At 44.9% G+C, this 18704-nt stretch overlaps 1 protein-coding gene across 5 annotated transcripts in view; it reads right to left on the bottom strand.

Annotated features, from left to right (window-relative positions):
• Window positions 1-18704, bottom strand: part of TNS3 (tensin 3) — a 1168488-nt gene that overhangs the window by 414718 nt on the left and 735066 nt on the right. For all 5 annotated transcript variants that reach the window (XM_069613336.1, XM_069613334.1, XM_069613335.1 and 2 more), the window contains 2 exons: window positions 17747-17811; window positions 12750-12833 (listed from right to left, as the gene is read on the bottom strand). In XM_069613336.1, the coding sequence (XP_069469437.1) occupies window positions 12750-12833; window positions 17747-17811 (149 nt within the window). The remainder of the gene's footprint in view (window positions 1-12749; window positions 12834-17746; window positions 17812-18704) is intronic.

Below are 18704 nucleotides of genomic sequence, written 5' to 3'. Positions count from 1 at the left end.
CAGTTTCTGCTTATAGGTGGCGCTTCAAGTACAGTAACAAAATGATGGTTATTTCTGGTACATCGCCACCAACCTTCCTAGTGCAGTGCCCATTACTACAGATGTATGCTGGTTCAGCTAAAGCACACGCCTAGTTCTCAAGCAACAAAGTGCTGTACAAGGGGATACAGATGCAATGTACAATAACATGGATACACTGAAAGTGAATGTGTCTTAGCCATCGCCACCAGTGTGAAGACTTGCACAACATACGAGAGAATACAACAAATGCAGAAATATGGGCACTGACGAATCTGGTCAATTTGTCACTTCTCCCAAGAGGGGAACCACCCCATGTGACGCTAAGGAAGTGAGCCCGATCCGCAAGACCCTCCATAGGGGTCTGAGTAAGTGAGACCTCACTGGGAGGGACTCCACCCCCGCCCCACCCCTCTCAGGGACAAGGACTCCCAGTCCGATATGGACCTCCCACAACGGAATACATCGTCTGCGTGTATGAGACTTGTACAACATAATTGTATTCCTATTTTGACTACCACAACCAATGTCAGCCCTTCCAATCCTGTCGGCTGCAGACAATGCTGGAATTTATCCAAGCACCAAAGACAGGGAAGGAGGACATATCTTCATTGTTTATGATGACTTCTTTAAACAGGAGAGAAACTGTGAATGGAGAGAAGGAAACTGTTACGCAGGGGTGTGTGCGACCCCTATGCAGAGACAAGCCCACTGCAAGAAACATCCTGAAGGGGTGGGGTCATGCTGGGCCACAGAGCCAGCTGGAGCGAGGTCAACATTAGCTGGAAGCCGAAAAACTGGCATTTGTTTCCAACCGTCCAGTCCAAGTTGGGAGAAGAGGAAGAGACAGAGCGGTACCAGTCTCCTCTGGTGGCGTGACCACGGACAGGCCGGGCTGGGCTCAGATCCCAGTAACAGATCAGCTCGCTGGGGAGTGCCCAGAACCCCAAGCTCTCTGCCCACAGGATGCTTGCAGCAGAGATAAACTCTCCTACAGAGATACTACGGTTAAGAAGTACGGATACTTCAGATCATGGCTTGGACATCCAACAAGGTTACTGGAGCCATAAAAACCAGTGTGGGCAAACGCCCTATGAGAGCCAGAGTGGCAGATATATGAACATTGTGTGTCAAAGTTATATAAATCCCCAGTGGGCAAGCAACTTGTGTAAATTGCGTGAGTTCCAGAGGCATCAAGACTGTCCTATAGAGAACAGTGACAACAGGCCGTGCAGAGAAGGGGAACCCTTGTTTCCAGAGGAAGTAGAAACCCTAAGGAGGAACCTGTTGTATGGACTAAGAAAGGCTGGAAGAAAGCTGATAACTTGTTTTATTTTGCGTGATATTAATAGACTTGGAACTATCAGCGGAGCACCTAAGTGCCTGGGCCAGGCTGAAGCTGAAAAGGAGATCATTGCTCCGGCCTCTCCTTTTAGTTCACTTTTCTTAAGTGGTGGGGCCAGATCCCTTGGATATGATTTTGAACCAAGGACTATTTTCTTTGGCAAAGCCCCTTAGTTTTAGTAAGGGAACTTCCCCATAGAAATAGGGCAAGTTAGGAGTTCTCTTTTAGTTTTAGACAAAGATTCTTAAGAACAGGTCAGTCTGTGGTCCCAGCCCTCCTCCTGGTTCGCCACAACACTCAATGAGGATAACCCAGCAATGGAGAACCCACAAAGCTCACCCATTTCCCTAGACACAGGACACAAGATCTAGCCAAACACTTTTTCAATGAAACCCCCACCCCCTTTTCATAACGCTTCACTAATAGCCAATCACAATGCATTATAACGTTGTTCTCAAGGCAGAAATTTGCAAGCGACATTGTCACACTTTGGCTAGATAACTACGTTAGATGGGGCCAGAATTCAGAGCTTTTCCTGCGCAATGAATAAAGAAACAAATAACATTTTTAGTGATGACCTTCTGAGAGTGCATCTTTTTGCTGTTAAACTCCTTGATAAAGTGATGTGAGGACTAGCTCTCCTGCGAGTAGATGGTCACAAGAAGGCCCATTTTCTACTGCACTTTGTGGTAGGTTGAGTCCGAGCTACACACAGACCCCTCCCCCAACCCCCCAGAGAGGTCGAAGATCGAGAATCCACAGTGCCTTTTTTTACAACCACCCACGGGTGGCCAGGGAACACTCAGTCTGACGGGAGGGTAGGAATTGAATGCAGTTTTTAGCCCTGAAGACGGACATTGCTCCGAAATGCAAAGGCTTTTGTACTGCATTTCTTATGATGAAATAAATAAGTACTGAGTTCACACATTTGAACACGAAGAGAAGATTCTTTTGAGATATAAATGAATGTATTTATAGAAACTTAACAGTTTGAATGTCTGAGTACACATTTACTGTGAGCATAATGCTGGTCCAGGGGAATCCCTGAACATTTTGTCGCTAGGTTGAGTTTTTGGTCCCATTATGCTTCCTTGCCGCTCCAATGCATTACAGGTTTTGAGAAATAATTGACCAATAGGTTTTCAGAGCGGGCTTAAAAGATCTTTATGTGCACCAACACTGCAAGACTCCGCCCACACATTCAGGACTGCAAATGGGGTCCATGGTCCATGCTTTTATCCTGTTAAGTGGAAAAAATGAGACAACCTCATCAGTTGTGATATGAACATTTAAGGCGGGCCGACAAAAAGGTCACTGGGGGGAGGGGGTGGCGCTTGAGCCCAAAACTACATTAAAAGATTTTGGGAATGTGTTCACCAACTCTGGGAAACATGGCGAAATTGAGTGCAGAAGGGGCAGTCAGACTGTTCACCTGTATTCAATCAGGGCTCTGTGCAATGCATGGGTCGGGACATTCTCCCAGGGGTCCTGATCGAAGCTACACTGCAAGAGGGTCTGGTTGGGGATAATTCGAGATATTGGAGGCACCACTTCCTAAGGGCCCATCAATATTTCCCTCTGAGTAACCCAGCGGGCTGGATTGAGGGGTTAAGGCGCTCGCTGGGGGGAGAGCCACCGTAGGGGTGCGTACTGAGAGCACCTTCCTTATTTGTTATCCAGAGCCCCCCCCCACACCCCCCCCAAGGATTGATCCTGAACCTGCTCTGCCCGCAAGCCCATGGGAAGGAAATCAATCAGCACTGGGAATGGGGAGCGGGGGGGGGGGGGGGTGAAGGGGCGGCTTGCACTGCAATGCAGCACTGTCATCACAAACGGCATACATTTGGGGTGCGTATAATTGCAAATAACTGTATGACTTGTCCCCCCTTTGGTTCCCCGACTCCCATGCATGCTACAAGGCGGGAAACCTGAGCAATGATCGCAGCTACCCAGAGGCTGAAGGAAAGGCCTGCCTCCGAGGCACTGCGTGCCTCTCCAGCCTGCGAGCACAGGGGCCTCCTGGCTGCGCTCCCAATCTCTCCCACCCGTTTCCCCTCGCTCTCCCTGCCCTTCTTCTGAGAATGCCTGGTACAATGGCGCTTCTGTTGCTTGCTCCTCTTGAGGATTTTGCTTCTGGTGTGAGCTAAACACGTTTGAAGTACGCCCTCCCCATTTGGCTCGGATGGATTCCTAAACCTTATCTTTTGCATTCAAAGAACATTAAAATGCAATGCCTTATGTTTCCTGTTTAATTGATCGGTTGGATGGATTCTCAGAAGAAAAGGCACAGAAACTCTGTAATGGAAATTAACGAGCAGTTCATTGCCCCCAGTTGATCCGGAAAGGAATGGTGACTTAATTAGGTTTCCAAACCCGTTTGCAGCCCCGTCTTATTTTCAACCTTTTCCACCTCTGCCCGTCTACGCTTGCAATGCCTTCCTCACTAGAGGACGATGGTGAGTAGCTGCATGATCTCTCAAAGGATTTAAATTGCATGTTACCTGGGCAGGGAAGTTAGAAAGCCTGAATGGTTGAGTTTACAGTGTCTGTGTAACCCACAGGTCACAAGTTTGAAACCCGACTATACCAGCCGGTGCTTAATTTGTAAAAAAAAATAAGTGCCAGGGCCCAAATATTTTCATAGTACTCCTATGACACTGTCGGTGTACAGATCCCCCCATACCTGTTGCCACCACCCATAGCTGCTCCCCACAGTGTTGACAAATTTGGGGTTGCACTACAGCTGGCACCTGCTCATTATGTTTCATGGAAGCCCCGACTATCACCATTTCATAATTAAAGGAAGTCTGAGACAATAAGTGCCGGGGCTCAAAAATGAGTGCCAGGGCCGAGCCCTGGCAAACACCCCAAAAAATTAAGCACTGATAGCAACTCTGCCTTTCACCCTTCTAAGGTCAATACAATCTAAGCTTTTGAATTGGGAGCGAAGAGCACCTAATCAAATGGATGGATTTATTTATTTATTTTCTTATTATGTGCCACACGTCCATGGGCCTCAGGGTGCACAAACGCTTTCACCCATAGGATTTCACACCAGAACTAGATTAAAGGTTAGAAATCAGGAGACTAATGCCAATATTTCACAGATGTATAAGTGAAGCGGGAGACAGGTACAGGAATGAGACTATTGGGGGGGGAAGAAAAAACCCAGAAACGAAGGTAGGGGTTTCGCAGAAAAGGAAGGTTCAGAATGCAACCAGAACTCTGCTGAATTCCAGCTAAGAAGCAACATTTCAAGCAAGGCAAGGCAACTGGTCTGGTATGAGCCTGGTGAACCCTCGGGCAGGGGGGGGGGACCTTTTAATCAGTAACACGTCATACAAGGATGTTGATGCAGAATAACTCTTACACCAAATAATAAGACCGACTCAAAGTTGGCAAAATGTCTCCGACTGTTTTATTTTCAACTGTCTAAAACAGGGAGTTACAACAGCCATCCACAAACATTCCATCGTGCTCTCAATCATTTTGCATAAAAAATAACATTTATATAGCAAAAGTCTGTCCTACGTGGCAAACTAAAAAAACCTATGGGGTGTTGTGATACACTTAAGGGGAACATCTAAGAATAGTTTCTTTAAGGGATCGGGTTGTGAATGGGTCTCTAGAGTCAGGTGGAGAATGTATGTCCACCTCTAGTGCAAGTCCTCTTCAATAGTTACAAGATACACAACACACCATTGGCTATCAAACTATAAGGCCCTTCGTTATGTGGCCTTCTTGGTTGGCACGCTTGTACCCTTCTGGAATATTCGACTCACTAGTACCACATAAACTGGTACCCCAGGTGCCATCGGGTGGACTTGACCGTGTCTCCCCACCCAATTAGCCCAACAGCTCTCATCGCTCATGACTTCTGCCATTCAGATTGTCTTTGAACTTGTCCTTGCAAAGTATCACGGTTCCTAAGAATAAAAGGAAGTATAAGCACACTCTTATCGCAGTTCTGGTTTGTACTCCCAACTCTAGTTCCATCCTTGACTCACGTGACAGGAGATCATATTTCGGCCTGTTTTGCAGCCTTTAATGGTCTTGAATTAGTAAACTTGCCCCTCATGCTGATAGTTCTTGCACTTTAACATTGGCGAATTCAGCTCCTCACGTTCTGTTCTTCAAGGATAGATAACTGGTTCTTGGCCGCTCCATCCTTTGACAACAGGCCAGACAGCTATTCCAGGCCTTTCCTCGATCTTCAGATGTTTTGTTGCTGAGACACAGCCCTCCGATCCTTCTTTCTTCATGGGTCTGAGCTTAATATGTGACATTGATGTCCAGAATTCTATTTAATGGCGGCACCTCCTGCAGTCTATTCACTATATGTAGCTAGCCTTTATAATCACTTGGTCTACTTGTGTTACTGCATCTGTACAGTTCTAAAATGGCTTGCATTTTCTGCATTGCTCTTCACACGTGCAATCTTCATTCTGCATAGGAAAGTTTGCTCAATTCTTTACTTCGTCATCAGATTCTATAAGGTCTAAGCATCTGCTTCTTTGACAATAATTCTCAGTGCGCCAAGCTCATTTCTTGTGACGTCACCAGCCTCTTTTCCCCCTCATCTTCATATTCCTTCGGGGATCTCCTCCAAGAGGTTATCATCTCTTTGGGGATATATGAAATTAGGGTTTTCTCAATGGATACCTTTTCTCGAAGACTCTCTGTGGAATAGGCACCATCACTGGTGTCGTTTATGTTGCAATTTCCGGTTTCAAACATATAGGCAAGATAGGGGAGGGACTTCCTGTAGAGGCATTCAGCTGCCCCTCTACACTCTAAACAAAGTCTGTCTTGCTGGCGAGAAAATGCAGAGTTCCAACGCAGGCATGTTAGGCCGCAAGAGTGTGGGGAGACCAGGCTAGACTGCATTTCGATTTCTGCCCCCCTTCTTTCAGGCTACATGAAACTGTTTTTGCCGGACAAAAGGACAGCAGCTTTGGATACTTCCGAGGAATATTTTAACGGTGGATAGGATTTTGCAAGGCTGTTTCTTCCTTGGGTAGTTATAGAGTGGGCGCGTTTTGTTGAGTGAGTGAGCGAGCCGCCAATTCCAGTTTTGTCATCTGTGCTGTCAGGCCTTGCTGATCGACATTTCACACTGGCATACTTGAACAGCCTGAGCACAGAATTGCTATCCAAGGGAGCTAGGTAGCAATTCGACGTCAGAGTTACCATAAAGATCCTAGCACAGGGTATGACCATGGACTGCTGTATTTTATTCCGGTATCCAGACATTGTTTCGAAAAAACAGTTTAGAATGTCAGTTTTGAACAAAAAATTCACCGAAAAAAATGCATTTTTTTGTAGGGAAAGGTTTATTTAATTTTTTTACTAAAATGGGTGTTCAGGCTTAAAAAAAACAGGGGTTCAAGGGCGGTGCATTTTTCTTTCTCTAAACTTTGGCATTCGAAACAATCACTAGGAACCCTTATTCCAGAGTGAGGATGGGTCCTGTCCAGACTTGACTGCCTATAAGGCAATAGGCCAACGTCCAAACCAAAAACACAATGCTAGTGTTGGCCTGTTTTTTTGGTCAAAGTGGGCCAGTTTTGTGGCCCATGTGGGCCATTTTGATAAGTTACTTCACCATGTGGCTAGTAGTTTTGATCAGTGTATCTGAATAATATTCTTTAAAATGCACAATTTACATCACATTTTATCAGAAATGTCCTCCTTGGGTACTACTCAAACAGTCGGTAACAAAAATAAGGAATTGCCATTTGGAACTGTGGGCAGCTTTATTACTGGTGCCCGAGTCAATTTTAAGGCCCATTCTGACCCTGGTTCTGACCCTGAACAAAACACCTGATTAGGACCTGATTAGGACGAGTCCTTTTCTTTCCCCATTACGGGGCATGACACAAAGGTACAGGGATGTTCACTGGCCAAGTTGGATATGGTTCTTTTGATGTAAAACTATTGTGTAGTAATAGAGCACCTATTAACCAAAAGAGCCAAGAGACAATGTAGTTGAGATTGTTCTATATAAATAAATTAGAACCTCAAGCATCCTCTGCGCTACACAACCCTGCAACCATGTTCTGGGGCAGGTGGTCTATTAGTATTTAGAAAATATTCACATTTTCCACTGTCAAAATTTGGCACAAACTCCTAGATATGGATTTGCTTTTTATCAAAAAGTAGCTTCCTCATGCAGTCACCCCATGCCCTTGATCCATCTTGAACAGATGTGGAACATCAATAAATCAAGAGTCACGGATGCGTTAAAGAACACTCCTACTCCTGGAGCAGGTTCAAGTGTATTATTGAATTCTTCAGCTGGGCACAAGGGATGTCTGCCACACTCTCGTACAAATGCAGCATTTTCCATCCTAGTCCAAGCATCAATAATCACCAAGTTAGTATATAAAGATTATTAACCATTACAGTCTAATCTCTAAATATCCATCAATGAAGACCCTAAAGGGAATTGTCTTCTCCATCTAAGCTCCCTATGGGACTTTCTAAGCTAGTCTTACACTACAGATATTGTTAGTAACTAATAGATTAAAGGGTTGTGCCTTCCAGACACTGTGCCCACCTCAGTCTCCTCCCATCTTGCACCCTGATGTTCCTCTCCAATCTCCAACACCTACTCTCCCCTCACTTATCTTGAGTCCAATTCCAGCCACCTTCTATACTTCTCCCTACATCTTCCTCCTCTGTCCCTCCAATGCCAATCTCGTCTACTACCTGCCTCCACCCTTTGATGTTACAACTACTCCCCTGTCCACACTGCTAGTCCCTCTTCCATACCACTACCCCTCCTCCATACTGATACCAACATTCCACCCCACCTTCTTCCCAGTCACCTCCTTTCATTCTGATACTCACTCTACACTCCCTAACACTCTCACTCACCTTTCATGCACATTCACCACACAGTACCACTTGTTCCCAATAACAAAAACCTCACCTTTTCTCCAATTCGCCTCACACTCCAATACAGCATCCCTCCTCCTGCTGGCTTCTTGGTCTGACACCTTCTCCTCCTCTGACCTCACCTGAACAGCCCGCACCTTCCCCTTTCCTATTGCTCTTATATTCCGTTTGCTTCTCCCGTTGGATTACTAGACCTTAACAAATCTGCATCTGTCTTGCCCACCCCTGAGGTGTTGCAATCATTGAAGTTTTTCAATAGCAGATTAAGGCCAACCTTTTTCGTTTGCTGGGCTGCCAAGCTGCAAAAAGGCTGCCCACATTACAGAAAGTCCCAGTTAGTCTGAAGGAGCTGCTGTGCGGTGATACCCACACTATCAGGCGAAAGCCGCTCTGCTGCAGGTCCTTGTTATAATAGGTTTGGTGCAGCATTTAGTTCACCGAGCATGCCGGTGCTGGGGAGCGGAGCAAAGCATGTCTGACTGCTGCTTAGGGCCCCTGTTTCTTTGTTCCCTAGCTCGCTCTCTTTCTGACGATTCTTGAATTCAGATAACTCCGGGCATTTACCGTGGGGCATTTACCGTGGGGCATTTACCGTGGGGCATTTCTGTGGGTGACTGAACTTTACTTTTGCTGCCTCATATCTGGTTCTACAAAAAAAGAAAAGAAAAAGTGGGCAGCATTGTGCTCAAGAGGTATGTGGGGATGCAGGTTGGTACTGTTCGTATACAAACAGGCACTTGGGTAGGGGCAGGTTTTGGGTCACTCAACTGCCACCGCCGCCCTTTGGGGTAGGACTGGCTCTGGCTTCCGCCCTGGTACGTCTCCCACCTCAGGCTGAGAGGGGTTCCTATCCTCTTGTGAAAAGAGGAAATTACTGACCTTGTCACACAAGCTTGACCGTTAGTCTAGCCATTTCTAATTCTTTTTAGGGCACTGAACATTGCTATTGTTAACATAATCAGACAACCGGTACATTAGCCTCCTCCCTGTATAGTGTGCAAAAAAGAAATGACTTATGTTTACTAATAGTGCCACTACAATGCTGATTTGGTGTAGCATAATGGATTTCAAAGATGAGCGCATTGTGATGAATCCTACGGATCGACCACTGTACCCCTGCCTAAAGTCTCTTCCCAAGTGGCCATGGAAAGGCAGACGCCTCCTGATCCTGACGGTGGTGTACTGTGGGAAGATCACGTGGGAGAAGATAGGATCCAGGGTGGTGAAGGGATCCCGTGAGATGAGGCACGGTATTCTCTTTTAAAAGGGAGTAACCTTTCTTGTATACCAAAACACATAATAGCCTATTGCCATTTTAAGCTATCTGAACCCCATTTTAAGTTGAGAGATATGGACAAAGTGGGTGCAACATCTTTAACCTCTTTAATTTAGGAGGAACCCGTCATGCCTTGTATGGATACAAACCCCCTCCCTTGCTCCCAAAGGTACAGAGAAAGTAAACCTATAAATGGTGGTATAAATTGACTGCCTTTCCCTTCTGTGTTAAAACCGGATGAAGCATTTTAAAAAAAATAGGTATACACATAAGCGTGCTAAAGTTAAAAGTAGTAAACTAACAGTTAGAACTAATTTTGTTAATAGGGACTTCTAGTGCCATAGTTCTAAGAGTACTGGGACGAAGAAGAGGGATGAAGAGCAATAAAGGCCTGAATGTCAGACAATTAAGCTTAGCTATTCACACCTGAAGGAGGCCGAGAGGCTTAAAAATCTCCCTCAGGTGTAGGCCATTAGAAGTGGTTGTGGTTGAAGGAGTAGTAGCAGTTGTAGCAGCAGCAGAAGCAGCTGAGGCAGGTGAAAGTGGCAGAAGGAAGCACTTTGCTGGCAGAAACCACAGAAGTGGGAGGAACAGAAGCACACCAGAATTTGACATCAGCTTATTGCAGTTATCTATTCTGAGTTTCCCCCAAAGTCTGGATTGCAGAGGATGTGCAGCAGGAAGAGTAAGGTTTGAACGCTTACCCCCATGTGAACCTGATAGAGTGTACGCAGTGAGATTCGTGCAGCAGACCGTGCCTGGAGGCTGGCGTGCTCCAGGGGGTCGTAGTGAGCCTCTGTGCCTGTGGGGTGGGACCAAAGGCAGCTTGAATTAAGAAGTGTGCCCGGTCAAGAAAACACTCATAGTAGAAGCCCTGCAGCCTGTGACACAGGCTGAGAAGCCAGTGAGTGTTTCTGCTTGTTCCCAAGCTTCAGGCATTGCAGACGGACAACTGGAACCAGTTACTTTTTACTCACGAAGGAGTGAAAATGACTGATGCCGACCGTAGTGTGCCAGACACTGGAATGTAACATTTTTAGCACTCGCGTATAAAGGAATACGCTTTGGATGAAGGTTTTCGAACATTATAAATTACAGAAACAGCTTTTAAAACATTAATAATGGTTGCGTGTACATAAAAATGTTTCTAATACGAAGACAGAGCCTAAGTAAAGCTAAAATAACACCGTTTCCTGTGTAACCAAGTGTTAAACCTCAATATTGTGAATCTAAGAGAACAAACAAGCATTACCTTAAGCCGGGAATTGAAAAAGCATTGCCCTTACTCAAGAGAGGTTACAAAAAGGGTTTCTGTGGAAATAACTGTTGCTATTAGAAGACAAGGGGCTAATATGATATCTCTGAAGGTGGAGCTTGTAAATGAATGACTATGATGTAAAAGAACCAACAGTTAGTCATGAATTCACATTGCTGAGTCCAATAGAGGTTTTTGATTTAAATGTCTTTTGTAAATCCACCAACCAAGTACAAGAGTGGTTGGAGACCAGCCCTAGAAGAAAGCTGGGGTTAAGAATAGAAAGAGATTGCCCGTCTGAAAGAATTATAAAAGGGCATTGGTATAAATCTCGTCTTTGCTACAGAATTGCGAAGAGTTGTTTAAAGTGGTTTAACATTGAAGAAGTGGTAAACTTTAGAAGTATCAGTGGGACTGATACTTCAGAAGCAGTACAATTGAAGAACTGTGTGTTTTATATCATGCATCATTATAGAAGTTAGATCTGGCAGGAGACTGGACCACACAGTGGAAATAGAGGACCACTACTGCGGTAGAATTGAACATACTGTCAAGTTTCTTTGTTTCATGGTGCTGAGAGGGAAGCACTGTGAAGAGAGCCATCAGTGTTTATGATGCTAAGCAAGAAACACTGTGGCATTCCTCAAACAGCAGAAGTTTTCCTTTCATGGTGCTGAGAAAGAAGCACTGTAAGAGAAGCCTATGTCAACCGATTTGTATTTTCTGAAGCATTTAAGTTTCAACAGAGATCATCCTGACCACGAATTAATTTGGTATTGTTTGAGGAACATTGAATTACCTATATTTCCTGGAGAGAGGAATCCATCCTATGTTGAACTGTGGAGTTTTGGCATTTTTTTCCTTAACATCCTGACTTTATCAAGAACTATGTTGGAACTCTGTTTCAATCCCGACTTTTCTTGCTGTTTTGTGCTCATCCACAGAATTGACTTTGACTTAAAACCTGGGGAAGGGCAACTCGCTAAGGTAAATATAAATATTGAAAATGTGAATTGCCAGATATTTTCGTGTTTAAGTGTGAGGGGCAGAAATGTTATGTTGGAATATTGCCCTTAGTTTACTTAGGCAGGGAAGTCCCTGTTCGAGTAGGGCAAGTGAGGCATTTGTTAGGCATTTCCTAATTTAATAAAAAAAGGCATTGGTTGACAAATCGGCTGAAAGTTGTCCACCTCACATTTCTGACCCTTCACAGCATATAGCAACAGGAATGTGAGAAGTCATGGCAACTGTGCCATTTATCTACGGCATCACCTACATATTCTATCGTTTTTGCTTTCACCTAATTCTAGCTGCCACAAGGATAGCACTGATGCAATGTGTGGACATATTCTTTGGTGTTCGTAGGCACAGCATCATTATAATTATCATTATTATAGGCTCAGTGGAAAAATGCCAGAACAAGCCAGCCAGCTTTATTTTTAAAGGTCTAACGTCAAGTCATATTCTGCCTTCCATTGGCACTGTAGGCCATCCTTTACACACACATACACCATGCAAACAGGGATTTGTTGCAGATGGGTGATCCAATTGAAGAATGTTGGGCTGCCAAGGGAGGCGGCACCTTTCAGAGATCTCCATTAAGCAGCTTCCTTATGCATGTGCCTCATCGTCCCTTGTGCAGGGTGAACCGTCACAAGTTGTCCTCAACCAAATGTGTAAATAACGTTGATCCGAATAGGAATATACATTCAAACCAGGTGTTTGGCATTTCTTCTTAAAATGTTAGTGGTGCTGTTGCCTGAGAGAGTATTTGTTAAAAGTACATACAAAGTCAGGGGTGAATATACAGTCATACACAGTGCAAGATGGAAAAACATTTGGAAATCTGAAAGTCATGCGCAGCCATTTCTACACAGCAGTGTATTCGAATGATAGTCGAAGAAGACGGGGGACTATGAAATAATATATACTTAGTGAGTGGAAAAATCAGATACCTCTTTTGGGAAGGCTGCATTAAGGCTGAAACCTTGTCGTCAAAGAACTTCTTCATTGCAAATCGGTCCAAAGCTTGGTCAGCGCTGCAAAAAGAGAAAAGGGCAGATATTAGTAGAAAAGTCTACCATTTGATCGTATTTCAAATAAATACACTTCGGTGACATCTGTTCAGCACAATGCAAAATGAGACCGAAAAACGCTGAAAAAAATGCATGCCCAACATTGATGCGAGTTAGGATAGTCGCAGAAACCATGTTTTTTGGAAAACACAAAAGCACAGATAAGCATTTTCACAAACTATCTAATTTGCCAATTGTGTTTGTGAACAAGGAAAAGGTTAGGGAAGGAAAAAGGTTAACAGGTTCTCTGAGCATGTGAGGACTTTTCAATCTCTCAATGAAGTCTAGATTAGATCTTTCCCAGCAATACAAGGTAAACGTATGCACCACCTATGAGGGACAGTTAGAATCAAATTCATTGGGAGCCAGGACAGCCAAAGTCAATTTGAACAATGTCTATGGAGCCGAGGCACTTCTTTAGATAGCACAAAGTCTTGCACAAAGTTAGAGAGTTTGTAAGGAATCACTGTTGGGCCACAAGCTGTTAGGCTTGTGAGGGTCAGAGCTGAAATCAACTCTGCATAAAGCTGCTACTGCATGTCACAAGCGAGATAATGCAAGCTATAGACAAAAGAGGCAAGTGCCCCTTAGTCAGCACAGTACCTTAGGTTTGAAGAAGAGGATCCAGCTGGCTTCTGTTCTGGTTGCAGTCTTGCAGATCCTGGATTCCTGGGCCTCAGTCATGGGGACAAGAAGGACGACGTCTGGCGGACTCCTGCACTGCAGTTTGAAGTTCAGCAGTAGCTACAGGCTCTTTTCATATCAGAAGCACTTCGCAGTTTCAGCTAGCGGCAAATAGCACCACCATGGTTCTTGGACACTTGATGGGTTTCCTTGCTTCTGGAGTCCAGCACTCAGGTGAGGTGACTCGGGCTTCGGTCGTCCTGCTTTGAGAGGGTCCTCTGGATCTTCCTGGAGCTCTGGTCCAGCTTAAAGATGGTGCACTCGACTATGGATTGCTCGACCACTGGCAATCGGTTCCAGCAGCAGCAAAGAAGTACAGCCAGTTGGGGGGGAAGGTCCTCCAGCAAAGTTTGTCTTGGGGTTAGTTGGTCCCACCAACCCAAGGGAAGAGGTTGTCCGTTCCAGGGCTTCTCTAGTCGATTCAGAGTTGGAGCTTGAGCACTGCAGCATGGCTTCACCAGGCAGCTCAACCGTCCAGGAGGGTGCAGCAAGCTTGTCTTCAGTTTCCTTCATCTGATGTTTCGTCCAGTGGTCGACTCTGCCTTCAGTCCAAGAAACCTCGCCTTTTATGCAGGTTTCTCCCATCCATACACAGCCTAACTATCACTCACACAGCAGGATGGCTGTCCTTCAAGGACAGCCAGCCAGCCAGCAAGCCAATCAGCACTGGGTGCATTCAGGAAACCAAGGAGACGAAGGACAGGGCGTTTCGGGCACCTTGCTCGCTTCGTGCCCTGCCAGACACACTGTAGCCAGAGGCGGGTTTCAGTACTGAAGCCTGCCAAAGGCAAAAACAAAAGGGTTAACCTGATTTGGCGTGCAGAGTAAAACCCAAGAAAGACCTCAAAAGCAAGAAATGGCAAAAAAAGAAGACCGGAGCAATTTTGGCAAAATGGGCATCCATGGGTGCACTACTACAGCTGAGCGTTCACCATGCGGTAGAAACACACAATGGCAGGAAAATTAAACCACTGCCACCAGCCATTTAAAGTCATGAGGGTAATGTACAAAATGTTAAATGAGTAAGTAGGAAAAGGCACTACTAAGTAACCCCCAGCACTTCCACATAAGATTGGGGATAGGAAAAACAGGTAAGTAAAGTCAATTTCACTTTACTACTCTTGGGAACAATAGTTCACTCAAGAAAAGGTATTTAAACCTTATGATAAATTCAAAGGACTTCTCTGTGACACTGCACCAAGGGTGCTGTGTCTCACCACACAAAAGTAAATGCCTATGGAGCTCGTCAGACTCAAAAAACAAAGAAAACACATAGGTTTAAAATTAAAAAGTTCTTAAGTCCAGAAAAAGAGCTTGGGATTTCTAAGGTGGGAGGAATTTAGCACTAAAATTAAAATTTTCCCTAAAACACGTATTAAATGTAAACACAATTGGTGGCATGGTGAAATAGTATTCACTGTAAGTTATATACAGACATATTGTTATTGCATGTATTGAATATGAACATTGGGGGAGGAAGAAGACAGGGTTGGATGTTAGTTGATTGCTGTTGCACTTGGTTCGTAATGTGTCTCATAAGAGCCCTAAAGTTGGGCTTTTGAGTTAAGATGGCCTGGCTAGGTGGGCTTACCTAGGTTGTTGTTGGTGGTTGCTGCCTGTTGGCGATGGTGAGTTGGGCATCAGTTAAGGCTCATTGTATCCATAGTTGTCACCTAGCTGGGCAATTTGTCTAAAAGTAGAGGGTGCAATGGGTCGGAATCTGGCGACTATGCCTTCCGGAATGGGCGTTGTGTTCACAGCCAATTGCAGGGGATGGTACTTTCAGTCCGAGCAGAAGGTCGTGCATGGTTAATCATAAAGTAGGGGGGATTTCCTGGGTGTCTAGGGGTGCTGATTGAACAACCTGGCTAAGTGTGTGCTTGAGGGTAAGTGAGTGGGGCCCCTGGTGCCCAGGGGTGGCAGCCCACTTATCCCATTTTGCATCCACGCTAGTTGCCGTTTTTGGCTGGGAAGTGCTATGGAGCATGCGTATTGTTCATACAAACAGCACTGTTTAAGATGTGCACTGTGAAAACTTCTAAGCATTTAGTTGCTGGTTTCGGTTGAAATGTGCTAAGGAGCATGTTTATTGTTCATATATAACGCACAGTTTATGAAGTAAAGGGCCGAAAGGTTCTAAGCATGCAGTTGGGGGAGGTGGGTTCCAGGTGCGTAGAAAGGGTAGGGCCTGAGCGGGCAAGACCCACCCACAATCTGTAAATGCCCACTCACCAGCACTGTGGGCATTTTCTGATGTTAATGTCAATACAGTGGGCCTGACTACCTTAGCTTAAGGACCCACTTGTTAGACAATCCTGGCTACACCTCTGGAGGGTTCTCTGGGTGCTCCTATCAGAGCAGAAGCCAGACCCTCCAGTTTATAGCGATTTTGTGACCCGCAAAATGCTACGAAAACAGCGGTTTTGCGAAAAATGCTGTAAAAACGGCAGTTTTTGCAAAAACATCTGAAAAAACTACCGTAAAAAAAAAAAACTCAGGGTGCTAGATTCTCTAAACTTCTTAACGCAAGAAATGAAATGCGCTAACACATCTCAACACTACTGCACAATAAAAGAGCAGCCCAATCCACAAGGGACAACTGAATGGGCACATTTTACTAAAATGTGCCCATTCATTAAATTAAATGCTAGGCCTGTGCAGAGGGCATGCATCAGCCGCCTGGCCTTAACTGATAAGAATAGGTTAAATAAATTAAGGACAGGTCCTCCTATTCTGCGGAGCAGGAAAGCATGTTCCAATATGGCTCTATTCTCTTAACTAAATGTTATGTAAAGACTGGCTGCACTAAGCAGAGGTTAGTTAGTCATAGTGTTCAGCCCTTCTACTTTGTGAAACGCACGAAAGGTATCTTTTAAAGGTTGTGCAAATAGGGTGACCATTGTAGGACCGGAGGGCAAGTGGATTCTGTGTTTAAGGCCTCAAACATAAGTCACTGTCCGTGAAGTGGTGGAAAGAGCTTGTAATTAATGCCATACGCAAAGTGGAGATTCTTGACATAACAATAACATCTGTTGCATATGCAATTTGTTCTGCCTTCTGAGGATTAGAGTAATGTTGTTTATGTAATCTGAACATATTTGTTGTGTTATCTTTTCCAAATGAATAACAAATGACCTATGCTGATGCAGGCTTCATTTTTTTTAAATATAAATTGAGGCACTGTGTACTACCCACTCTCCATGAAATACTGGTCGTGGTTGAACCTGACGTCCGCTTGAGTGTATGATATGCGCAAAATAAATGTTACCTTGCAATTTTGAAACTCTGTCTCAGATACTCAGATACTCTACTTTGTTTGAATTATAGCGCTTGGAAGTCTCAATGCGATGAGGCTCATTGGTAATTACATTACAACTCTTGCCAAGCAATCACTTCCTTCAAATATGCACACGCCTTAAAACAACAAAACACTTGGGTGGAAGACAGCTGAAGCTAGGGAGTTTTAGGCAGTCTTCTAAAATGTACTGTATTCAGGGCGGTGTGACCATATCTGCTGGAGCTCACCCACCCCAGCATCTTTTAGAAAGCTGGCCAAGGAGCCACCCACCAGCACTAAAAGATGCCTGCTCCATCGTGGATGTGACTTTACTACCAAGGGGTGTCCAGGTTTGGGAGTGTGCTTGAAGACTTTGAGCAAGTGGTGAACGGTTCCCTGACAGCTTTCACTGGCAGCCCACTTCAAGTTATGGCCTTTTCACAGTAGGTTGACAAGATGGCTCTGCGTCACCACAATGCCCAGGTTCAAGGCTATGGTTTTTGTGTTTGACAAATCAGTGCATACTAGGAGCTACAGACATGGCACACACCACAATCTTCTGCCAGTATCAACCCCTCTGCCTCACAGATTCAACAGTAAAAGAGCAGGAGGCGTGAGCTTCCATGTCACTGCACCCTCCCTCTTAGTAATTATCAAAAATAGATGAAGACAGTGATGGGGAAAGATGTCCTGCATGGTGCAGGAAAACAGGCAGAACACAATTCCACTCGGTATCCAAACTCTTTATAGGAAGTACACTGCAAAAATTACGGTGAGTGTAGAAGGTCTCTGCCTGTTTTTAGAACCATGTCATTTTGCTGCAGCTGCATAATAGGCCACGCCTTCAGGTCTACATGGGGTGAATGCCCATTTATTTTTAAAAATAATAAACAATGGAGAACATGTCTGCTCTTACCTGGCAGATACGTTGGTGAAGTGCATGTAAGACGAGATGACGACACCTATTCTCCCTTTCCCACCCTGAGGAGCAAAAGAAAAGTCAAGTTATATGCGCTGTCAACCAATGGGATTCAAGGATTGTGTCAATTCATGTTTAGTTGCTTTCCCCAAACGTTCGAATGCATAGGCCAGTGCGAGAAATGGCTGCCTCAGACAACACCAACTTGAAATAAAGGGACGCCCGGGCATCATTCACCTGGTGGATCCATTTAGTTTGACTTTTTCTTTCGAACGAAAAACTCTACACGCACAACAATACACGAATGGGGAGCATGCTGGCGCCCTCATCCGTTGCTCCAGCATTGCAGCCATGCTAGACACCTGCGCTGTGCATTACAATGTTTTAAAGCATGCCTCTTGATTACTGATTACATTTCCAGGATCGCTGAAACGCACATTTGCCAATCTCCTAACCAGAGTCTGTATGACTTACACATTCAGGCAGGTTCGAAAGAAAGAGCACGTGAACGCCTCTGGAGTTGGGTGCTACTGCATTTAATTTATCCATTCAATCATTCACCTTGCAGTAGCAAACTTGTCATGCCCTGAAAAAGTACTGACAATTTAGGCGATTATGGCCAACAAAGAAAAATTGCCGATTGTAACCGCAAGATTAGTGTGTTACACAGCACATAAACAAAGTATGCAATCTTCAGAAAATAAGCACCACCCCTCCTCACATCCTGCCATAGAGAAGTTGAGGCAACATGGTCTCTGGAATGATACTTTAATGCTTAGTTACGTTTTGACATCTACCTCGCCCTACCCACCGCCCAGAAGAGGGTAACGTTGGCGGAAAGGGTCTTCGAATCCATTGAAGGGGCTTCCTGTACACCTTGGAAAGGTGGGCCTCGGCCCTTCATTCCAGCAGCATGCCGTAGGGACTGCGTAACCAATCAAGTCTTCAGATAATG

Source organism: Ambystoma mexicanum, chromosome 5p (genome assembly GCF_040938575.1).
Source record: "Ambystoma mexicanum isolate Mex_15411 chromosome 5p, UKY_AmexF1_1, whole genome shotgun sequence".
NCBI lineage: Eukaryota > Metazoa > Chordata > Amphibia > Caudata > Ambystomatidae > Ambystoma > Ambystoma mexicanum.
The sequence above is the reverse complement of the archived record's forward strand: the minus strand, read 5'-3'. Positions and strand labels throughout refer to the sequence as shown.